This window comes from Ruditapes philippinarum, unplaced genomic scaffold (genome assembly GCF_026571515.1).
Source record: "Ruditapes philippinarum isolate M1 unplaced genomic scaffold, ASM2657151v2 ctg1246_1_1_1_1, whole genome shotgun sequence".
NCBI lineage: Eukaryota > Metazoa > Mollusca > Bivalvia > Venerida > Veneridae > Ruditapes > Ruditapes philippinarum.
Window position 1 is genome coordinate 1 of NW_026858568.1, and position 25,628 is coordinate 25,628.

Consider the following 25,628-nt stretch of genomic DNA (forward strand, 5'->3'; position numbering starts at 1 on the left):
TCTTAAAGCCAATTAACTACAATTAAAACGCTGGGAAGCACTGGTGGCACTATACAAAAACAAATTGGTTTATAATCTCACAACCTTCACCTTTCTGACATTCTGAGACCCAAACAAATTCAGCGCCTTCAGTGCTTTGATTTTTATTTTCTTTGAAGTTGTATTATCTGTCTATGTTGAATAAAACAAAAAAAATGATTTTGTTTGTTATAATTAAGTGTTAAGTTGTCGGTGTTAATATTTACAAACATCATTTATAAGCGGCATTGTGTCTGACGATATTTGAGAGACCGGTGTGTTATAAGCTGCTCTAACTGTTTTAGCGGTGTTCAGCCTCAATTCGTTCGAATTGATTTTAGTACGAATAGCCTTGTAAACAAAACTGACAACACGTGTGTAATATTTTAACATTTAACATTTTTTGTGGAACATGTCTTTGTAAAGTAAAACGCAATTTAAAGGCATGGTATTAAACGTTTGTAATATAAAACTCCTCTCATTACATAAAAGTTTGAAGCTTTAAAACAGCAAATGTCAATTTATCAGTTGTTTATTCATTTACTGTGGTATGTTTCGGATAAGAAATATTTTTTGGATATAACCATCAAATTCCTTGTCGGACGCGTGAATGACATGGGATACGGGAATATAGGATTATAATTAAATGCATTTTATGTCTGAGCATGTAAATGAAGCTAATAACGCTGTGTCAGTTTTGCTTTATGGTTGATAATTCGCCATACAGACGATTCGCCCCATAACAATTCGCCATTTTTTCTTGTGTTTAATCGATTGTTTCCGCATTATGTAAATGCATTATTCAACAAGTTCTGTAACAGTTGTAAACTGGATAAAATAAAATTTACCAAAAAGCTGTAAATGAGAATTTTCACTGAAATTTGAAAATTTGATTGAAAGGATGGCTTTGTGAAATGTCATTTAATTGTTTTTGATGTCAGCTCTTTCCATTTTGTGTCGCCTCTACAGAGTATTGGCGACATATAGGGATCACTTCTCTGTCGTATTCTGTCTGTACAAACAAACATATAGATACTTAGGGGGCTATGGATGAATTAGGTAATTAATTCAGTAAGCTCTGATGTGGCTACTTTTTTGTTTACCTGGCTTAAAGAATAAAAGGGAGAACAAAAGAGTAATCACATCACGGATTTATATTACAAGGATCGGACACTTTCGTTTAGCTTAAAGTCCCGTCGCGCGCATGCGCGGAATCGGATTAAGGTGGACAGAATGAGATGGCGGAACGTTCGGAGTGTGAAATATGACATATTTTCACAAGAGTATGTGGTGTTATTGCAGCTTTGTGAAAAATTATACACATACGAATGTATTGATACAGTATTATTTTGTGCAGCTAAAGTATTAATATATGAAAATATGCCGATAGAACGCTGCGACGCTTAGTTAAAAAGCACCTAATTTAAAAAATATTCGCCTATTGTTTAGGCATACTCTCTACACTTTGACGCCCTTTTACGTCAAACATAAATTATTACCGCGATTCAGATTAAGATAATTATTTTTTACATGGTTTAATGGTGGCATTGCAAAAAAATGTTTCTTGATTGCTAAAATACTTTTAAAGAAATTCATGTTGGAAATGTGTCTTTATTTCTGTGAATTATTTCCAAATGATTTGTACATTTTTTATTTGATATACCTGTATATCAGTATAAATATAGTATATATTCTACTAATTAGTGTATTAAATATATTTTCAGATCATTCTAGACATTCGTTCATTTATAGATGAATTCATTACATTGGCAAGGAAGAAACTTTTATTGGCATACTGAACAGCTGTTTTATAATATTATTTTTTTAAACAGATTTTTTTTCATAGTTATCCTTCACAATTCACGTCAAATGATTTATTTGTCATATGTTTATTTTCATTATTTTTCAAAGAAAGGACTATACAAATTAAGTTGTTTATTTTCAATTTCATTTATAAATGTTAATAAAGAAAATAGATTTCCATTGTATTTATATATATCCGCTTCAGAATCATTTTCTTACCACACATGCCATGGACTGTAGTTAAAGACCGCGCACATACAACAATTACATTCAAATTCTATTTTCTTCTTTTTATATGCCCGAAAGAATTTCGGACATATTATGTTATACCCCCTGGCGTCCGTCCGTCCGTCTGTCCGTCCGTCCGTCCGTCCGTCCGTCCGTCCGTCCGTCCGTCCGTTAGCAATTTGGTTTCCGGAGCATAACTGAAGTTCCATTTGGCCCACAATATTCAAACTTCATAGGATGATTGTCCATATTGGGTAGAAGACCCCTATTGATTTTGGGGTCATAAGGTCAAAGGTCAAGGTCACTATGACCTTAAAACTGAAAACGTTAGCAATTTGGTTTCCGGAGCATAACTTAAGTTCCATTTGGCCCACAATATTCAAACTTCATAGGATGATTGTCCATATTGGGTAGAAGACCACTATTGATTTTGGGGTCATAAGGTCAAAGGTCAAGGTCACTATGACCTTAAAACTGAAAACAGTTTTTGGAGCATAACTTAAGTTCCATTTGGCCCACAGTGTTCAAACTTCATAGGATGATTGTCCATATTTGGTAGAAGACCCCTATTGATTTTGGGGTCACAAGGTCAAAGGTCAAGGTCACTTTGACCTTAAAACTGAAAACAGTTTCCGGAGCATAACTTAAGTTCCATTTGTCCTACAGTGTTCAAACTTCATAGGATGATTGTCCATATTTGTTGAAGACCCCTTTAGATTTTTGGGTCACAGGTCAAAGGTCAAGGTCACTATGACCTTAAAACTGAAAACAGTTTCTGGAGCATAACTTAAGTTCCATTTGGCCCACAGTGTTCAAACTTCATAGGATGATTGACGATATTGGGTAGAAGACCCCTATTGATTTTGGGGTCACAAGGTCAAAGGTCAAGGTCACTATTACTTAGAAATTGAAAACAGTTTCTTGAGCATAACTTTAGTTCCATTTAGCCCACAATATTCAAAAACTTCATAGTATGATTGTCCATATTGGATAAAAGACCCCTAATGATTTTGGGGTCACAAGGTCAAAGGTCAAGGTCACTTTTACCTTAGAATTGAAAACAGTTTCTGGGACATAACTTAAAGTTCCATTTGGACCACAATTTTGAAACTTCAAAGGAGGATTGTTATTTGAAGGAGGTAATACTTTATTTTAGTCCCATGTCTTACAAATGCTTCATCTTTTCTAAAAAAAAAAAAAAAACACTTTCGGGCATATAATGCTCCGCCTAGCGGTGCTCTTGTTTTATTAATTTTGAAATTGAATTTATTATGTTACCTTAATAATAAATTTCAAATACCTGCTTTTTATATAAAAAATGTAAATTTACCGCGGATTTCGTCAAGTTAATTTCTTAATCGTCGTTGCGGACAGATAGTCTGTATCTTTAAAAAATAAATTTGATATTTGAATTAAACAAGCATTTTCCTTGAAAATAAACTTTAAATTTCAAAAATTGGATAATAAATGGAAAAGCTATATGGTATTTTGTAAAGAAGGTATCCGTTGCGAACGGGCATTTTCGCTTAGCGCCGATAAATTATCGATCAATGTACCTTTATCGGGTACACGACAAGATATTTAAGCATTTATATAGGGTTAACTGGGAGTGTCCGATCCCTGTAATATAAATCCGTGATCACATTAATACCAAACTTTGAGCTCGTCCCTCCTTCTGTTCGTAACACCTTTATTTTGTGTCCGCCCCATAACTTCTAAACTGCTGAAAAATTTTTGAAATAACTTGGCACAAGTAATAGCATTATGAGAAGATGTGCAGAGCGCAATAATTGGATTGCTATCCCCAAGGTCAAGGTCACAATTAAAGGTCAAGTGTTAAAAAGTGTACATTTAATGTCTACTCCATAACTTTAAACCACTAAATAACTTGGCACAAGTGATCACCATTATATGATGATGTGAAGATCGAGGGCAATGATTGGGTTGCTACCCCCTAGGTCAAGGTCACACTTAAAGGTCAAGTGTTAAAAAGTCTACATTTTGTGTCTGCTCCTAATTTTTAATTGCTGAAATTTTTTTGAAATAACTTGGCACAAGTGATGACCATTATAAGACGATGTGCAGAGTGCAATAATTGGGTTGCTTCCCAGAAGGTGAAGGTCACACTTTAAGGTCAATGGCTAAAATGTCTACATTTCGTGTCCACTCCACAACTTTTAAATGCTGTAAAAAATTGAAATAACTTGGCACAAGTCAGGGGTTTTTTTTACTAACAAATTGACACCGATAGTCGGCGTCTTCCCCTCGGTAAATAGCCAAGTTTTTTCCCCCAAAAAATTCTATTTTTCCTTTAAACTGGATCAGATTTAATATTTACATGGTTTAAAATATTATTTTTCTTCATTTTATGCAGGATAAACCACCAATTGTAGTTCAAAATAACCAAAAACATTGCAGGAAACTTCAAGTACTGTCTCAACATGGAGGCAGCCATTTTTTTTTCTTGGCTATATCCCGTACTGAACGGTACTATTTCTGGAAATCAGTTGCTATCAAAATATTGTCATTTTCTTGGTTATTTTTAGTAAAGTAATATATTTTGTACTTCTTATTATGAAAATGACTAGTATGGAGCTAAAGTGTGTCACAGATACACTATTATACCTATACTGTATTAAATTTCATATAAAAATAGAAGTATAAAAACCATTCACCACCATACATATTAAGAAAATATGTTATACTGCAAAGAATATTTTGCATAATGATAAAGTTTTTAAGGGGAAAAAGATATAGTTGTAACTCTCTACTATGTAGTTAAGTATATAGTATAAATAACGTCATAATAAAGTTTCCCCAAATTCACTTTTTTCGTATATTTTTTCCCCTCCCTACCAGCGTCCAGCGTCTTCCCCTTTTCCTAAAAAAAACCCCTGCAAGTGATCATCAAAATGGGACAATGTGCAGAGAGTAATAACTGGGTTGCTACCCCATAGGTCAAGGTCACACTTAAAATTCAATTGTTAAAAAATCTACATTTCATATCTGCTTCATAACTTTTAAACCACTGAATATGTTTTTTAAATAACTTGGCACATGTGATCACCATCATGAGACAATGAGTAGAGGGCAATAATTGGGTTGCTACCCCCAAGGTCAAGTTTACACTAAAAGGGCCATTGCTAAAAAGTTTACATTTCATGTTCACTTTATAACTTTTAAACTGTTGATAAAATTTTGAAATTACTTGGCACAAGTGATCATCATTATGAACAATGTGCAATAATTTGGTTGCTACTCCATAGGTCAAGGTCACACTTAAAGGTCAATTGTTAAAAATTCTACATTTCATGTCCGCTTCATAACTTTTAAGCTGCTAAAGAAATTTGAAATAACTTGGCAGAAATGATCACCATAATGACATGATGTGCACAACCCAACATCCAGGTTGGCACAAGTAACTACTATGATGAGACTATATGCTTATGATATACATAGCACAAGATCAAGGTCATGGTCTGTTAAATGTGAAGAAGTACACATTCATGTCACTGTGGAAGGGGATTTAGCTGTCCTTCAGACTGCCTTGTTCATATAATAACATTAACTTGTGTATATTGCGTATAAAGGAAATAATTGAACACAATAAGCATTTCTTGAATAGATTGTTTTATTTTGCATTGCAAGTATATTTGATAAATATATTTTATAGACAGAGATGACTTCTCTTGCAAAACAACTTCAGCGTCTAGCTGTTCCTCACACACAGACTATACTTGGTGAAGATAAAAAGAAAGCCTCATTACTGTTTGATCCAAAAGAGGCAGCATCTATTGACAGAGAGACATTTTATGCATTAGGTAAGACTGTTAAGGACATTTGTCTATGAGTTAAATAAGGCATCCTTAAAACAACTTATTACAGCTCATTGTAGCTAGTTTGTGATGAAAACTTGAAGTTTTTTTTACCACTCAGGTCTGTTTTTTTTAACTAACTAGTATATAGACGCCTTAATATAGAAAAATGTCATTGTGGACTAAGTGGATGTTTAGTTCCTTTTACAATTATTTATTTTTGTACAGGTTTAAATGGTTTGGAGGAGTTGGAAACTATTGATGAGGACTTCAGTGAATTTGAGACCAGTCTATTTGGAGACTCCTCCTTGATGTTTGAGAGATCTGTGCAGACAAAGGAGATTAATGCAAAACTAGACAAGACCATACAAAAGTTTCTGATACATGTGTCACCTTATTGTCTCCTTAAACCTGCACATAAAGCTATTGAATGGCTAATTCACAGGTAATTCAATAGTTTAACTAGCACAATTTATTTAATGCTCTGTCTCAACTCTGTCATTGGAACTAGCTTTTGTTATTAGTTTAATACAATACAGTACATACAATACAGTTCAATACAATACAATACAGTACAATACAGTGCAATACAATACAATACAATACTCTTTTATTGGTCAGTCAGGTTACAGGCATGGTAACAACATGACAATTTATCTAAAATATGTTAAATCGTATATTATTTAGCTATTTATTAATATAAGGTAAATGAGCATAATGCCACGGGGACAGAATAATGAATACATTTAACAACAATGTTCATGTTATTCATCAAATGGATAAACAAAACAAAACAAAAACAATGTTGACAAAGAAACAGACAGCAGAATGATGCAGTACATGTTGGTCATCAAAAATGAATATTTCAATTAAAAAACTCCAAATTTCCAAATTCTAATGAAGAATTTTGTCTGACTACTTTTTGAGTTTATTAAATCAAAGCCACTTCTTAAGATGCCTATTCATGGGTGTATAATATTGTGATAAGGTATTTAGGAACAGTGACATATACAAACTATAGTAATAGATATAAATTAAAAAATTGGTACAGAAGTACTTATATAAAATTTTAAGAATTATATTTTACCATGACGGTAGTTATAAAATGAATTTTGAAACTGGATTAGCATTATTTGTTTAAGCTTGAATGTAGTTATTTTATCTACTTGGGAATCAGTATCTGCTGGGAGCTAACCACTGGAGTCATCTTTTTTTTCCTTTTGCTCAAATAATTGTATATGTAAACATATACATGTATAGCTGAAATGAATTGCAAAGTAACAGAATTGCTGAGTTTCAATTAAGTACAATTAGATAATTATTATTTGTTTTCAGGTTTCATATCCACTTTTACAACACTGATGTGCTGTTATTATGCTTCCTACCTTACCATGAAAGTAAAATCTTTGCTAGAGTTCTACAACTGGTGAAATTTGATTCAAAAACAGCCTCAAAATGGGACTTCTTAGAACCTTTACAAGTATGTAAAACCTGTTTATATATATAAAAATATTTTTGAGTATTTTAAAGTGATTGAACCTACTTCTTTTGTCATGAAATAAAAGTGGATGGAACCTTTTATTGTACTTTTTAGCATTTATTTAGCAATAATTCTCTGAATAAGACACTTTTTTCAGGTTATGTACATTATCTAGTTTGAAAAATTTTTTAAATAAAGGATACAAGAGAATGATTGTTTTGTCAGAAAGACTGCCATTGACAATTAAAAAAAGAAAAAAAAGAAAGAAACTTATTTGATGTAACTGAAATCTTATCAATATTTGTATTAATTTAGTTATGTGATATTTCTAATGATGCGTTTGGGTTTTTCTTATTCAGAAATCTGGGGTACACTTGTCTCGGATGACTTTAGTGAACCACTGTGCCACTGATGTAGCATTCCTCTCATTTGTCTGTGACATGGTTCCAACAGCTGTTAAGGAAAGTGTCTTCTTATTATGATGACTTGTTGTTATAAAAATATTGAACTTGTTCATATTATTAAAGTCATAAAACTGACATATTATTAAAGTCATGTAAGCATACATGCCATAACGTCCCGGATGCCCGGGACAGTCCCGGAAATAAGGTGTCTGTCCCGAAGGTGTCCCGGAGATGATTTATGTCCCGGTAAAAAAAAAATCTAAAATAATCTACTTTGATGCAAGAAATTTTACATTTTTATATAATTTTATTGTCAAGTTTTAATTAACTAGTCTAGAAAGCTAATAGCGAACGATAATCCCCTAACAGCATTGCGATGGTGACACTAATCCTTTGATTGGTATATCTACGTTCCCCTTCCAACAAACAATTATCGGCAATATTTTGATCAATTAAAAGATTAATTGTTTATCCCATGTGGCTTCCTGAGCGAAGGTGTCATACACTGTAATTAAAAACTGGTCAGAATAAATTTAATCCCCCTGCTGGCAATTAGTGGTCAAACACCGTGAAAATTACCGCTAAATTTGAGGTGATAAAATCTACAAGATTCAGCGAAAGTTTCAGGTAAACGACATGGCTAATTGTCATTACTTAACTTAGCTTTATTCTATTCTGTGACTGATTGAATTAACCATGCCTAAATACTTAAAAAAGATAGAAAAACTGTTAATAAATATTGACATTCTGTCTTTTGTTTATGGTGTCATTAAATTTGCAAGTTGTAAATACCGGTAATACAGTATAGGTTGTATGCCACTATGTAAATTAAAAAAAAATATACGTTTGCTGATCAATGCCCCATCTCCAAATGAAAAGTGTCCCGGAAATGAGTGTAAAAATTATGGCATGTATGCATGTAAGTGACATAAGATCTTGAACATTTTGCAGATTTTAACATAAAGATGAAAGAATGGTAATTATGGTCAGAAGAAACTGTCCAGTCCATAATTTTATCATTGATAGGTTTTGAAATAATTAAGCAAAAATGTGGGCACATTGAGGCAATTAGCAAGATTTGTAGGTCAATGGTCAAGGTCACCCTTAAATAATCAAAAGATCATGATATGAGGATACTGCATTGATAGTAATGTTCAGTTCATTTCTTTTTTCATTCATTGGCAAAATTTAAAAGAACTTCATTATCTGCCCTTGAATTTAACGAAAAAGTCCAATTCAAGGGCAGATGACTCGAAAATGAGAATGGTGACCCCAATTTTTTTATGCCCCCACAATGTGGGTGCATATAGCGTTGCACTTGTCCGTCCGTCCGTCCGTACGTCCCGAAATCTTGTGAACGCAACTCCTCTTAAACCGTATGGCAGATTTTGCTTTAACTTACAGGGATGAACAACCTTAATGTGTAGATGGTAGTAAAGGAAGGAATTTTTGCTGCAACCAAATTTAACAGAATTATGGCCCTTTGTTGGTTTTTTCACTATATACTATGTAGAAATTTTGTGAACGCAACTCCTCTTAAACCGGATGGCAGATTTTGCTTAAACTTACAGGGAAGAACAACCTTAAGGTGTAGATGGTAGTAAAGGAAGGAATTTTCGCTGCGACCAAATTTAACAGAATTATGGCCCTTTGTTAATTTTTTCACTATATACTATGTAGAAATTTTGTGAATGCAACTTCTCTTAAACCGGATGGCAGATTTTGCTTAAACTTCCAGGGATGAATAACCTTAATGTGTAGATGGTAGTAAAGGAAGGAATTTTTGCTGCAACCAAATTTAACAGAATTATGGCCCTTTGTTGATTTTTTCATTATATACTTTGTAGAAATTTTGTGAACACAACTCCTCTTAAACTGGATGGCAGATTTTGCTTAAACTTCCAGGGATTAACAACCTTAATGTGTAGATGGTAGTAAAGGAAGGAATTTTTGCTGCAACCAAATTTAACAGAATTATGGCCCTTTGTTGATTTTTAGTTTTCAACTTGTGGCACATGTAGTCCAAAAAATATTTGACCTAGAGTCATAAGATTGACAGAACAGTGGCGTGTGGGGGCATCCGTGTCCTATGGACACATTTTTAGTTTCAGTTTAAAATGTTTCTGCTTTCAAATTCTAATAACATGCCAAGTTTAAAGAAATTCTATTGAACAGTTTTAATTTGGGTTATATGACTACAGTAAACTTCACTTATAGCGAACACGGTTATAGTGAACTTCCGGTTATAAGGAACAATTTATTTTGGCCCGAATTTTGCCCTTCTTTATTTAATATAAAAATATACGGTTATAGCTAACACGGTTATAAGGAATTGTCCCATATAAGGAACTCATTTCTTAGTCCCAATTCAGTTAAAAGTACATAAAATTACACTTTTATAGCGAACTCAAAACTATCGGTTTTCAAGATAATCACACATGCTTGCTAATCCATTGAAAACAACAAAGTACGTTTGATTGAAATTAAAAGAAATCTATATCGTTCATAAGTAAAAGTCACCCTTAAAATATAATAGAAGATATTCAATATAAAAAGAACGAAAAATCGAAAGTCTCGTTTACTCATAATCATAGAAAGAACACGGAAAGCACTGAGTTTAGAAATAAAATATGATATTTTATAAGACATTGAAAAAGAAAGTAAAACTAAAACTGAAATAGCAAAGGATTTTCAAATTCCAAAACGTATCCTTTCGGGTATTGTGTCTATAAAAGAACTAAATGACTATTTTCTCTTAATCAAATGCTCTTCAAAATGGCGGACGATGGTAAACAATCAGTTTGTTATATGTAAATCTGTTCGCTATAAAAACTCTTGATATAAAGAACTAATTCGATATATGCTTATAAGAAACTCCGGATATAAAGAACTGTGTCATTAAAAAAACTGGCAGTTTTGTTAAGAAAGGACCAACTTAACTTGTTCCCATAAATAGTTTATTCATTGCTTTTTTGGAAGTGAGACATAATAATTTTATAGATTTTAATGAATTTATTTGATAAGCATATTTTACTCAAGGATGAGCATAGTATATCTTTAAACTTATTTATTTCAGTTGATAATGTGGTGGTTACATAGAAATCGAATTCTTATAAATATAAAGCATGATATGAACATTGTACATTTTATGCTTTGTTATTGTAAATGTTTCGATTATATAATCAATGATTGATCGAAAAGGGTTGTTTGATAATTTTCGATGATCGATTATGATTTTTGTCCGGTTAAGAAACCCTATAAGGAACAGATTTTGAATGTCCCAATGAGTTCGTTATAAGCGGAGTTAACTGTATATAAAAACTCTGGAAAACGTCTTTTTTGAATGTCTTATTTTTGTTTTATGTTAACAAACAGTTACTATTACTGGAGTTGTAATTTCTAGTAATTCTTTTATGATTGTTTTGTTAGTTTTTAGCTCACCTGTCACAAAGTGACAGGGTGAGCTTTTGTGATCCCTTTTCGTCCGTCGTCCGTAAACTTTTACTTTAAATGACATCTCCTCATAAACCACAAGGCCAATTTCATCCAAACTTCACAGGAATGTTCCTTTGGTGGTCACCTTTAAAAATTGTTCAAAGAATTTAATTCCATGCAGAACTCTGGTTGCCATGGCAACCGAAAGAAAAAACTTTAAATATCTTCTTTTAAAAATCATAAGAGCTAGAGCTTAGATATTTGGCATGAAACATCTTCTAGTGAGTGTCTACCAAGTTTGTTCAAATAAAAGCCCTGGGGTCAAAATTGGCCCCGCCCCGGGGGGTCATTGATTTTCCCTATATGCATATAGTAAAAACTTAAAAAATCTTCTTTTAAAGAACTCAAAGAGTAATGGCTAAGATATTGAGCATCAAACATGTTCTAATAGGTGTCTACCAAGTTTGTTCAAAGAAAAGCCCTGGGGTCAAAATTGGCCCCGCCCCAGGGGGTAATTGATTTTCCCTATATGCATATAGTAAAAACTTAAAAAATCTTCTTTTAAAGAACCAAAAGAGTTAGAGCTAAGATATTTAGCATGAAACATGTTCTAATAAGTGTCTACCAAGTTTGTTCAAATAAAAGCCCTGGGGTCAAAATTGACCCCGCCCCGGGGGTCATTGATTTTCCCTATATATGCATATAGTAAAAACTTAAAAAATCTTCTTTTAAAGAACTCAAAGAGCTATGGTTAAGATATTTAGCATCAAACATGTTCTAATAGGTGTCTACCAAGTTTGTTCAAATAAAAGCCCTGGGGTCAAAATTGGCCCCGCCCCAGGGGTCATTGATTTTCCTTATATGTGTATAGCAAAAACTTAAAAAATCTTTTTTGAAAAAACCCAAATAGCTAGAGTTAAGATATTAAGCATGAAACATCTTTTAGTGAGTGTCTACAAAGTTTGTTCAAATAAAAGACCTTGGGGCAAAATTGGCCCCGCCCCGGGGTCATTGATTTTCCTTATATGTGTATAGCAAAAACTTAAAATCTTCTTTGAAATAAACCCAAATAGCTAGAGTTTAGATATTAGGCATGAAACATATTCTAGTAAGTGTCTACAAAGTTTGTTCAAATAAAAACCCTGGGGTCATAACTGGCCCGGCCCCAGGGGTGTCATTGTTTTTAACTATATGTGTATAGTAAAAACTTAAAAAAAATCTTCTTTTAAATAGCCCAATGAGCTAGAGCTTAGATGTTTAGCATGAAACATCTTCTTATGGGTGTCTACCAAGTTTGTGCAAATAAAAGCCCTTTGGTTAAATTGGCCCTGCAACGTTTGGGGGGGGGGGTGGGGGTTGGGGGGGCCTATATACAGGTGAGCGACCTCAGGGCCATCATGGCCCTCTTGTTTAATTTATTTACATTTAAATATAATTTGTGATATAGGTTTTAACAGAAAAAGGAGAGAAGCCCAAATGTAGAGTATTGTTTTCCTTCTATGCTACGACGGTGATAGGAGTCTTGGACACAGCGTCCGAATCAGAGGTCATTGTATCAACTTTATTACCCCATGTTACAACAGGAATGATGTCAGGTGTCCATGAATACAAGGCTGCGTCGTACATGATCCTAGCACAGCTTCTTCACAAGATGAAACTTAAAGCCGATCTTGTCAAGTCACTGCAACGTGTTCTAGCCAAGGTTTGTTTGAAAACTTAATAATAGCGCATAAAGAATATTTTGGCAAAATGGTGAATTTATTCGATATATATTCATGAACAAAAGTACAATTACAAAAAGATATATAACATACAAAATGACATGCAGTAAACAGGGTTTAATTATTAACACATTGGCGATCCATATCATTGGTAGAAATACTGTTAAAATTGATTGTATTTTCAGCCTGTAGATAAAAATATGCCATTGGCCAAATCAGTTGTTTTCATTGGCACATCTCTTGCCTGAGATAAGAATGAAAACACTGGTTGTAAATTAACCTTTACCCTGCTGAGACCGAAAGTGCACCTGCTTGCAGTCTGACCAGACTCTATAGTATACTGTTGTTATCTTAAGTTTATTATTTTGAAACTGAAATCAGATAAACTTTGAAAAGACTATTCCAGATTCAAAGCAGGGCAATTCCAATACTCAAATACTGCATGTTAAGGGTTTAGAGATTAAAGTTTAAGAAGAATTTCTGTAAACTGTCAGCTCTGTCATAAATATTGACAATTTTTAGTTTTGGATACACTTTGTGATAACAGAATGTTTTATTTTTAGAGTATGATTCAAGACTTGCTTGGGGAAGCAATGTCCTGCATGCTTCTGATGTTTCAAACACAAGATGTCACCAATTATGGTATCACTAAAAAGTAAGTCTCTATTTATTTTGTAAATTTTGTTTATTCCATTCATATGCAATGAAAATGTAGCTGAATATTAGTATTTTGTTTGCCACATGGCATCATTTTGAAACTTGAACTTATTATTGTTTTCTACTTGGTAATATCTGCCATTTGTATATGCATTTTAAAGTTCATTTTTCTTGTTAATTTGAATTATTTTTTTTTATATACATTATGTTTTGTGGCGAGAAAGTATTCGGAAAACAACAATATAACTTTATTGTTGAAAAGGCAACATAGTCTTATTTCCATTTAGAATTGACAAGTTATTGGCACTCATCATCTTTGATTGGCTATAATTTTAACCCCCTTTTTCAGGACTTTCAAGTACATATGTCAGCATCATGGTATCGTGGATGTTTTGTGTCATCTTTACACACAATTTGAGGCAGCTCAGTTCTTGACATATTTCCTTGATCTGTTGATTCCTGCAGCCTTCAAACATGCTGTTGGCATAGCAACTAGTGGAGAGAGCAGTGCATCAGAGTCATCTGGAGGTTTGAAGGAATATATGTCCATGTTACACAGACTCTTGTCTACTCTCAGTCTTCCAGATGACACAGCAGAAATGGCTGCATAGTATGTTTAGTTAATATTTATTTACACCTACATGTATAAGGTCAAATGGTGACATTTGAAATCTACTGATTGAGAGCAACCACTAATGCTCATTGATGTATTATTTCAAGCACAGTTAAATTATTGGTCCAATTGTTAGATAATAAAGTTATGGTGAGCAAGCAATAAGTCAACTATCGTAACCACTCCTTCAGAGAGACTTGGAGGATATTTTCAGTCATTGGGCAGATTTTATTTTGTTCTTTTCCTGATACTTATTATTTCATTTGGGAATGGGTAGGATTTGTTGGTCCTTTGTCAAGATATACTATTTAAATATTATGTACCAAATATATATCATAGACATACATGTATAAACAAATCAAACAAACAAATTTGAATAAAAGTCGAGTATTATTTTTATGTAGATGCAAGATGTAGATGTATCATTGCATTGTTTGCAATGGTAGATATTTACAAGAAAAAATGTGTGGATAAGGCACTTGCAATATTCAATTGTAACACCATTGAATCACCAGTACATAAAACAAGAATAACCCAACCTGTACATGCTTGAAGCATTATGTTGGAATCCTGTCCATGGCAGAATGGAAAGTGTATAGTATTGTTTTATTTCAGCAAATTCCTGCAAGTTTTTATAAGGCATGGAAGCAAACATCTGGATAATGATGTTGATGACAGAATCAAGGAAAGTTTACAAGGAATTGTTAGGCAGCTTGAAGGAAAGTAAGAATTATATTTAACTTTCTATTTCATGTCGACATGATCAATACACTATTGAGCTAGCTTATTTCAGTGATTCTAGTTGGATGCCTGCTGTTGTCTGAGGCACCTGTGGTCTTGACCAGAAAATTGTGGATTTTACTGTGTTAATGTGATTAAACCCCCAAAAAAGTGACACTACTTGTTTAAAGAACATTAATACTTTAGTCTAATGTTAACATATCATAATGGTAAAATGCTTTACTTACATGAATGAAGTTATGGATTCTGTGTTTGGATCTTACTGAACAAGGGTTTACTCCATCAATTCCTTTTTCCTTGCAACTTCAAATGAATAAAGAAACTGCAAGTGAATAGTTTTTTACTGTAATTATTTCTCAATGGTATTTTACTGTACTTCTGTGTGGAAAGCTGAAATAAAAAATTAAGTCTTTGATTATTTCCAGACATTCGGCTGCTGTAGACAAGGCTATCAGTAAAATACTGACAGAGTGTAAAAACTCGGCAGAGAAAGACTTGGTGAACGAGTTTCTCAATCTGTATGTATTGTCCGTACCACATCAGTTAATTACTGACAGTGAGACGAGTCTTGTTCTGTCACTGAATCATAGACTGCCTACAGTCAGGAAGAAAGCTGTAGCCACACTTATACAAAACAGAGCAGAGGTAGGCATTTGTTCTTCATAAGTTTACATGCTTGTTACCAAAGCCAGAAATCTATGTTATACAGAGATAAAAAGCTCAAAAATCATAAAAAATTCAGATTATATAGAGGATATTTGTTTAGTTCAGTGTAAGATCGGAATATATTTCACCGAGTGAGCACCAAAAGGTATATTTCACGAGTGGCGCAGCCACGAGTGAAATATGAACTTTTGGTGTTCACAAGGTGAAATATATTTCAATCTTACACTAAACTAAACAAATTTTCTTTTTATTACATGCAAAGAAACGTTTTAAAAAGACAATAAATCTAATAATTAATGAAAAGCGCGCCAAATAATAATGCAACGTGACGTCATTTACGACGTCACGTCATTAAGTTGGTACCCAGTACTGTGCACGCTGCTATTTCACTGAAACAACGTAAGGGGCTTAAATTCAAAACAGTGAAATTATCAAAGTGGTAATTTCACTGTTTCAAACAGTGAAATTACCCGTTTTATATCACTGATATATTTCTATAAACCACCGAAAAGCATGTAATAATAACTTTATCTTTTATGTGAGCTTGGTACTTAGTCTGAGTTGGAGTTGTTTTGATATCAGCAAAGTTATTAGAGATTAATATTACCAATTATTTTGTTTTATTTCTTATTACCCTTTAAGTAAATTTTCGTCTGATTTTGACATATCTGTAAATACATTTTAGTCTCTCTATTTTTTTCATTTGAAATTCAAAAAGATGGGTATGCACATTAAGTAATGCTTGGAAAGTCACAAAGATCATAAATTTATGTGAAAATGTTATGATAGACACATATTTTAACTATTTAATGTCAACAAATTCCTTTGGTGTGCCTGCATTGCATGATCCAGAATTTATTCTCTCACAATAAGTGGGAAAAGTAGAAAGATAAAAATCTTATGATTTTTGCGCAACTGTTTCAGCTTGAAGAAGATGGGTTTCTTAAGGATTCACTAACTTTACGACTTCAAGATGAGGACCCATGTGTGGTACAGGCAGTTCTAGCTATTGGTCAGGTATGTGACTTTAAACACTTGGTTTCACTATTTTTTAATGCACTTTTTTGGATAAAATATACTTTATTAGTGTTGTTTGTAATTTTTAACACTTGGCAGTCAATGAATTTAAAAGGACTCCACTGAGGTTATTTGACATGATGGGACCGAAAATATTTTTTTCAGATAAATGTACCATTTGATGTAGGTTTAGACCACTGATATTTGTGCAAAATTCCAGATCAATCGTGCAGGTCGTTTTTCCAGAATAATTATTCAAATTGTAAAAAAATGACGCAAAATGAAAAGCTTTTAAACACTTTTCACTCAAATCTGGCTAACAAAAGCATAAAAATACGATTTTCAATTTATTTCAAAGTATATTTCTTAACTATCTTTGCAAATATTTCTGTTTATAGTGCCCCAGCTCATTTATGTAAGAAATTAAATGTTATGTTTTTAAGCTTTTAAACCTCAGTGGAGTCCCTTTAAGATTTTGAATTTACTGGTCCAAATTCCAATTTTGAATTAATTTTATTATATATTTAACTAAATTTTCTTAAAATTTTCACTGGCCATGGGCCACCGGGCCAGTGTTAAATTCGATGACTGCACTTGAATTAGAAAATACTTTAATACTGTTGTTTGCTATCTGGATAGCTTTCTCACATGAAAGAATTTGCAGGTGCTTGTGTGGTCCGAACTTCCAGCGGTAAGAGAAAGACACTTTATAAAAGTGTATTTCATTATTAGTCATGTTCTATGTCATCATGGCTAGAAAAATGAGATATGTAAGCAGTATTTTGAGTATGGCAACAATCTTTTATATTCATGGATGAAATTTAAGATAGTTTGACTCATTTGACCAGTGTATATGATTTCAAGTGACACCTTTAGCTAAAAATGCAATTTTTACTCTGTTTAAATACAACAAAGACATCAGTAGATACATTTTTAGTCTCATATACTGAACTAAAGTGAATCAGCTTCAAAACATAACAATTTATTTTATAACTTTGAATTAGGGGACATGTTATCCTTTGACTGATCACATGCAAAATATTGATTGTGCCATACATCAGTGTTCTATTAAATGTGTGTTAGAGAAATTACAGCATGTTATGCAATAGTTGGTTGTTTGACAGTATAAATTACCTCTATCTATGTTGCAGGAATTATGGTCAGTGATAGATGATGATTTACAGACATGCAAACTTCTTCTCAAACCAATATTTGAATATCTTAACAACCAGCAAGGCTCGGCTGTAAATGAAAGGTTACTATTTTATATCAGATTTGTTGATTTTTGTGCCCCCACGTTAGTGGCGGGCATTTAGATTTACCCTTGTCCGTCCGTCCGTCTGTCTGTCCGAGCAAACATTTTGGGTTTAGGGGCTATATAACAGTAAAGAGAACAAAAGAGAACAATAGGTTCAATCCGTGATCAAAGGGTTTATGGGCTAGTAGCCCTTAAGAGAACAAATAAAAATAACAAAGAAAATAGCCCCTAAACCCAAAATGTTGGAACGTCCGTCCGTCCTTCCGTCCGTCCATCCGTTCACTTTTGTGTCGCAGGTAACTCAAAAAGTATTTGACCTAGAGTCATGAAACTTTACAGGAATGTTGTTCAGCATGTGTTGTTGTGCACCTGGGTATTTTCGTCTGGATATTTTTAGTATTTACAGAGTTATTGCACTTGACTTAGTAAAATTTTGCAATTTTCAACTTGTGTCGCATGTAACTCAAAAAGTATTTGACCTAGAGTCATGAAACTTTACAGGAATGTTGATCAGCATGTGTAGTTGTGCACCTGGGTATTTTCTTGTGGATATATTTAGTATTTTCAGAGTTATTGCCCTTGACTTAGTAAAATTTTGCAATTTTCAACTTGTGTCGCACGTAACTCAAAAAGTATTTGACCTAGAGTCATGAAACTTTACAGGAATGTTGATCAGCATGTGTAGTTGTGCACCTGGGTATTTTCGTGTGGACATTTTTAGTATTTTCAGAGTTATTGCCCTTGACTTAGTAAAATTTTGCAATTTTCAACTTGTGTCGCACGTAACTCAAAAAGTATTTGACCTAGAGTCATGAAACTTTAAAGGAATGTTGATCAGCATGTGTAGTTGCGCACCTGGGTATTTTTGTCTGGGTATTTTTAGTATTTTCAGAGTTATTGCCCTTGACTTAGTAAAATTTTGCAATTTTCAACATGTGTCGCACGTAACTCAAAAAGTTTTTGACCTAGAGTCATGAAACTTTACAGGAATGTTGATAAGCATGTGCAGTTGTGCACCAGGGTATTTTCGTCTGGATATTTTTAGTATTTTCAGAGTTATTGCCCTTGACTTACTAAAATTTTGCAATTTTCAACTTGTGTCGCAAGTTACTCAAAAAGGATTTGACATAGTCATTAAACCTTATGGGCAGGTTGCTCAGCATATTTAGATTTGCACCTGGGGTTCCGCTTGTGGATTTATCAAGTATTTGTAGAGTTATTTCCCTTGACTTAGTAAAAAGATTGACAGAACAGTGGCGCGGTGGGGGCACCCGTGTCCTATGGACACATTTCTAGTTAACTTTCAGAATACTTACTCTGCAGGGAATTTGTGTTGTTCCATTTCAAGTTTAAAGGATCAAAATTGAATCAAAATCTAAAATTTGAGCCACCAACAGTATAGAACCTAGTCAGTCAGATACATGGATATCCAGGCTGGCCTAGCTTTTCTTCTGGTTACAAAAGTTAATCACTATTGGTGGCAGCAAATTAAGGGCTACATACAATAATAACTTGCCTTTACTACCAATTATATAGAATATTTATACTGATTGGCCTGACTGTGTAGTGTGGCTGCTAAATTTGGCTTTTTTGACATCCAGATCCAAAAAATATAAATTTAAAAAGTAATCTAAGAATTTTACTTCTAATTTGTTTTTTCAGAAAAATCACATCTTTGGTTAAAAATCCAATTAAATCTGAAATTTAAATTATTTGATTTTTCTAATATATATATAATTCTGTGTAAAATGTAACTAATGAGTTGTTGGTATTATGTTCATTTAATTATGCTTCTTTGATAAATATCTATGAACTACAAGTAGTAAACAAAGTTTTCTTTGATCCTTACTTGGTTTGTACACTACAAAAGTAGCTCTCAGATTTGGAGGGGAGACAACTACCATTGCCTTGTCTTCTTGCCATAGGATATTCCCAACATTCTCACACTAAAAATGATGTAGTAAATTGGTAGCATTGACATTTTCAGGAGACAGTCTGCATGTTTAGCGGCTGAGATATTAGGGAATTATTGTGGCGACAATACCATGGAAATATTTACAAGATGTCTTCCATGCTTGTTTTTGACTCAGAAGTCCAAGGAGTCGGTAAAAATAATTGGAATGTTACTGGACTCAAAACTTACTTCTAAACATCCTGTTCTTGTAGAGGTCAAAAAAGGTATGTTACATAGTTGTTGGCATGGTTTGTTGTAGAAGCCTTGTCTTACATACAAGGATATTCAAATGAAATGGAATCTTATTTAATTCACTTTTAGACTTCAATTTTCGCAGGCATTTTATAACAATATTTTCAATATTCACAACTATTGCAAATAAAAAAATGTAATATTATTATTACATGTAAATAAGTGTTTAATTGAATTTTCAATTTACTCGGATAAGTAAAATATAGCTCAAGCCAAAAAGTCTATTGTATTAAAATATATAGTTTCTATGCATTAAACTGAAATATTTTCTAATTTAGTACTCTATATTTCCAGAATGGACTGCTGTATCGAAAACTGTAACAAAAGAATCAGCAGATATAGGCATGATGGACACCAGCATTGCACAATGTCTGGCTCACGGTCTGTGTCATGCCATCACACAAAACAATCTACAAATTGTAAGTAAAATATTACTCCATATGGTATAAAACTTCCCATTTAATGTGAAAATGTTTGTTTAAAATGCAAATTAGGGACTTTTTTACCACATTTTGTGTCACAAGCGGATCAAATAGGCCATGGTATATATTAGAAGTAACAAAAATCTTGTCAATTGGACCTTATCCTAAATAAGATTTGACGATGGCAAGTGATTAAAATTGGCCTGTTTATTATCAGCTGTTGGTAAATGATATAAACATTTAATATTATGAACTACTTTACTTTTAAGTTGACAGTGGATGGCATAATGAATGATTTTTTTTTTATAATGCAGGTGCGCGACTGGACTAATATAGCTGGGAAAGCAGACAATGCAAGGACAGTATGTTTAATGTTGATTGTACTTGACATCCTTGTTACTATGAATACTGATAGTAAAATCAGGTTGGAGTTGTGTCTGCTGCAGATACAACTAATTGATAATATTCAGCGAGCACAGGTATGTTGTTGTTAAAGCATAAAAAACATGTAAGAATCAAAATGTAGTGTTACACATTGATGCTTACATTGATTGTTATATCGGTAACAAATTTCATAATACATGTAAAGTCTTGTTTAAAATTACTTGGTATTTTCAATAGGAAAACTTTACTTTTTTATCTTAAACTGTCGTCCTGAACATTTGAAGCTACAAGAGTTTTTATTTCTGATTTTATTTCGAAGTATTGACTTAAACACATTATTATTGTAAATAGATGGTGCATTCTCGTAAAGTCAAAGTGCAAGAGATGAACAAGGGATGGAAGGGGATTATAACTGATGATAAACATTTGTTACTGGCAGTAAAAAACAACCAAGTGCTTAGTACAATGTGCCAAAAAGCTGTGGCTGGTGTCATTAAAGTGCTGAAGGTGCCAAAACAACTTATACAAGGTTTGTTTTATATTGATTGGTTGCTTGAAGGATAAACCGACAGTGGTTCTTACGAGATAGACTTTGGGGCCATTTCTTCTGTTATTTTTCTTTTTTGAACAGAAAGCTGCATATTCTGTTGTTACCATATAAATGCTTTATGGTTGTATGGCCCCTAATCCTGATCTAGTTGCAAGTATAGGCAGATGGGTGGGTAGATGGATGGATTGATTGTTCGTTTTTGCATGTTTCTACCATTAATTCAGTTATACATTACCAGAGCTATATGTAAACACATCAAATGCATGTTGAAAATCCGGTAGACTTTCTTTCTCATTTCCTATATTTTCTTTAACCCTTTTGCTGCCAGAGGGTTATTGTTTTATTGATCACCTATTTGCCAGAGGGTTTTCTAAGAAATTACCATATTATTAATTAACATAATTATTATTATTTGTTATTAGTTTTATAATAATTATATATGTTTCCAAATATGCTAGTATAATAATGATTATTGTTGATGGTATAATTTTCTTTACATTTATTATTATTATTATTAATTTATTATTATGATTTTTATAGAAACGGCAAAAGCCGTCCATATGGCAAATACGCCGAAAATAACAGGGACGGCATAAGCCGTCACTATGGCAGTGAAAGGGTTAAATATTAGTTTAATCAAGAAAATGTTTTGTAAGAAAATGTTTAAAACATTTGCTTTGCTTATTACTAGAAACATTTAACCAGTCCAATGATACAGTCATACTGCCTATACTTGTAACATAACTTGAAATTTTTTGTTTAGCACCGGTGTGGCAGTTGTCTGGAGATGAGACAGAGAGTGATGTTTTTCTGTGTGTATCAGTACTCCTATACAGATTTCTTCTTGCTGAGGTCTCCACTAAAGTTGGTCATATATACATAGTGATGCTGCAGTCAATACAAAAGGTATCTCATTCTAACATTCTGTACATAAATTTTTTTATACTGTTGTAAAACCTGATGTATTATTACATAAAATCTATTGTATATTTGTATTAAGGTGCAATCAACTTTGAATTTATTTTTTAAACATTAAGACTTCTTAATTTTCAAGCAGCCCAAAATGTATCAAAGAATAATTTATCTATATGGCAAATGAGTATTTTTTTATGAAATTGTAACAAGATACCAAAAATAAAAAGTTATTGAGAAATACATATAATACCATTTCTGAGGTTTAAAACAATGATGTGTATCCCAACCTAAAACCAAAAAGTACAATAAAAATGCCTTAAACAAATCAAATAAATCATTTTATATTCCAATAACAAGTATTGTTGATAAATAAATGATACTGTGAGTAGGAAAGATATACACATTTTTTAAAAACTGTAAAAGGGTTACTGCATTTGCTTAAGATTTGTTTCATTTTGACATAAGATTTTATATGATATTAAGCTATGTATAAAGTCTGAGCATTTTATATCTTAAAGAATTTCTGCCTCATATTTTGTCTTTCTTTTTTTTTACAACAGACTTGTTTCAATAACGCTGAGTTATATTTGAAGTTTCTATGCTTATTATGGACTCAGCATGCTAACAACAGAGTAAATGACCTTGGCCTAACATTGACCTTACAAGCAAGGTCATTGAATCTAGGTCATGCTTTTGTGAAAAGTTTAGAGGGAGAAGATAGGAAAAGATTCTTGCAGTCACCAACAGGTTATTATTTCATAGCTTGTACTAAGATATGAACAAAACGAACAGCAAACAAGGATTGTTCAACTATTTTTTGCTTTTCTGCTTTGAAGAAAAAGTCCAGCTTTTATGATTGTTGCTTCATTGTCGATGACATGCAAAATATTTAATGTAGCCAATTGTTCAAACATTTCAAAGGTATCAAAATGAAACTTGGAGTACTTGCTTATCATGATAAGTTGCAGTTGTTAGACAAATGGGCTTTTGTGTTTTAATTATTATAGAAGTAGGCTACAAAGAAATATTTGTGCGCGCTTATATATTTAAAGATTGTTATCATACATGGAAACTTTGGTAGCTAATAAACATTCATTATTTACACTAGGCCTCATTGATACAACTTTATTTATCTTTCATATAAGACATTTTATAAGAAATTAGATACTGTATATTATTGTTTAAATCTAAAAATAAAGAAAATCAAGCATGCAGAAAACTTGTTTCTCTATTAACAGTGTATATTCAAAGGTCAAACTTAAGGTCTTGTTGGGTTTTTTTGTTGTTTTTCAGAAAAAATGTCTCTATTTTTACAAAATTGTAAATTAGGAAGATATATTGTAATTTTTTAGCTATGTCAGGACTCCTACTGGTGTTGACCAGTGAGCAGGCTCAGATCAGACGAGCTGGTGTTCAGGTTATCAAAGAACTGTATTCTATAGCTGAGGAAGAAAGCACAATGTTTTCAAGCCTTCATAAAAGAATTGTCCGATGTGAAGAAGAGATTGAGTCAGATTCTATGTACATTAACCAAGTAAGTTGTGCTATATTATGTAATATAATACTGTACACTATTTGCATTTTATACTCTACAAGTTAAGAATCTAGTTGTAAATAAGTCCTTTCTTCCATGTAATTTCCATGTACTTTAGATATATATATATAATATTATGTCTTCATTAATCTTTGATAGATTGGTAGTAGAATATTGTCAGGTTAGAAATTGATTCATGCAATTATGTAAGCATGGAAGTTTCTCTGTTAAGTGTATGCAATAGAAAGAGAATTACAGTAGAACTTCGAAGTTGAAGGGACTTTGTAAAAACTTCGATACATTGGGACTTCAGATCATGGGTTGGGCTGAGTTTAATGACAAAATTTTGAGCTGCCGATTTTAACATGATTTACAAAATACGTAACATAAGAAAAGGTTGATAACTAAACCAGCTTACTGTAAAGTAAATATATTTTGTGTAATAATCATGTGTAGCTGGGTCTCGGAAGATCTCAAACGAAACTAATACAGACTGTTGATTTTCAAATACAACTATGGCGATTTGAATGATAACAATTAGATGATATTTGCACATATTTAAATGCATACAAAGGCTGTTAGAACACACAGCTATGAAATAAACACCTGTCATGAAAGTTGATCGGTAATTATCTTTGCACCCAGGAAAGATGTGAAAATGATTTTTAGGTCAAGGGTCTAATTAATCAATAGACTTAAACTTAAAAATTTATGGTAAAATGTTTTCTTGAATTATTCTTTATGGACCACATAAGATCTTAAAAACATATACATGTATATAGGTTTTTATATATAGAATATGAAGGGGGAAATGTCAAGACTTTCATTTAACTTCAACACATTGAGAAAATCGACTAACTGAAGTTCAGCACATCAGAAGTTCTACTGTAATTGATTTATATTGCAGGACTTAATTTATGCTGACTACAGATGATGTTATTCCATGTAGATTTTCTTAAAAATTCTGCATATAGCAAGAGTTTAATGATTCTATTCTGTTGCCAGTTTGTGTTTTCCAGCTAGATATGTACAATAATATGACCTTTACAGTGCAGATGTGACTTAACTCCCTCCATATATATTCATATTTACTTTTTTATGCCCCCACAATGTGGGAGCATATAGCGTTGCACTTGTCCGTCCGTCAGTCTGTCAGTCCGTCCGTCCGTACGTCCCGAAATCTTGTGAACGCAACTCCTCTTAAACCGCATGGCAGATTTTGCTTAAACTTACAGGGATGAACAACCTTAATGTGTAGATGGTAGTAAAGGAAGGAATTTTTGCTGCGACCAAATTTAACAGAATTATGGCCCTTTGTTGATTATTTCACTAGATACTATGTAGAAATTTTGTGAACGCAACTCCTCTTAAACCGCATGGCAGATTTTGCTTAAACTTACAGGGATGAACAACCTTAATGTGTAGATGGTAGTAAAGGAAGGAATTTTTGCTGCGACCAAATTTAACAGAATTATGGCCCTTTGTTGATTTTTTCACTATATACTATGTAGAAATTTTGTGAACGCAACTCATCTTAAACCGCATGGCAGATTTTGCTTAAACTTACAGGGATGAACAACCTTAATGTGTAGATGGAAGTAAAGGAAGGAATTTTTGCTGCAACCAAATTTAACAGAATTATGGCCCTTTGTTGATGTTTTCACTATATACTATGTAGAAATATTGTGAATGCAACTCCTCTTAAACCGCATAGCAGATTTTGCTTAAACTTACAGGGATGAACAACCTTAATGTGTAGAT

General features: G+C 32.8%; 1 protein-coding gene across 1 annotated transcript in view; it reads left to right on the forward strand.

Annotated features, from left to right (window-relative positions):
• Window positions 1-447: 447 nt before the first annotated feature.
• Window positions 448-25,628, forward strand: part of LOC132753605 (HEAT repeat-containing protein 1-like) — a 48,720-nt gene continuing 23,539 nt past the window's right edge. Inside the window, exons 1-19 of the mRNA XM_060744091.1 lie at window positions 448-466; window positions 5,723-5,870; window positions 6,093-6,309; window positions 7,200-7,344; window positions 7,704-7,811; window positions 12,631-12,885; window positions 13,468-13,559; window positions 13,911-14,171; window positions 14,790-14,897; window positions 15,341-15,560; window positions 16,506-16,598; window positions 17,750-17,853; window positions 19,844-20,034; window positions 20,357-20,481; window positions 20,799-20,963; window positions 21,220-21,397; window positions 22,182-22,324; window positions 22,894-23,080; window positions 23,686-23,867. Of these exons, the coding sequence (XP_060600074.1) occupies window positions 464-466; window positions 5,723-5,870; window positions 6,093-6,309; window positions 7,200-7,344; window positions 7,704-7,811; window positions 12,631-12,885; window positions 13,468-13,559; window positions 13,911-14,171; window positions 14,790-14,897; window positions 15,341-15,560; window positions 16,506-16,598; window positions 17,750-17,853; window positions 19,844-20,034; window positions 20,357-20,481; window positions 20,799-20,963; window positions 21,220-21,397; window positions 22,182-22,324; window positions 22,894-23,080; window positions 23,686-23,867 (2,925 nt within the window). The 5' untranslated portion in view covers window positions 448-463. The remainder of the gene's footprint in view (window positions 467-5,722; window positions 5,871-6,092; window positions 6,310-7,199; window positions 7,345-7,703; window positions 7,812-12,630; window positions 12,886-13,467; window positions 13,560-13,910; window positions 14,172-14,789; window positions 14,898-15,340; window positions 15,561-16,505; window positions 16,599-17,749; window positions 17,854-19,843; window positions 20,035-20,356; window positions 20,482-20,798; window positions 20,964-21,219; window positions 21,398-22,181; window positions 22,325-22,893; window positions 23,081-23,685; window positions 23,868-25,628) is intronic.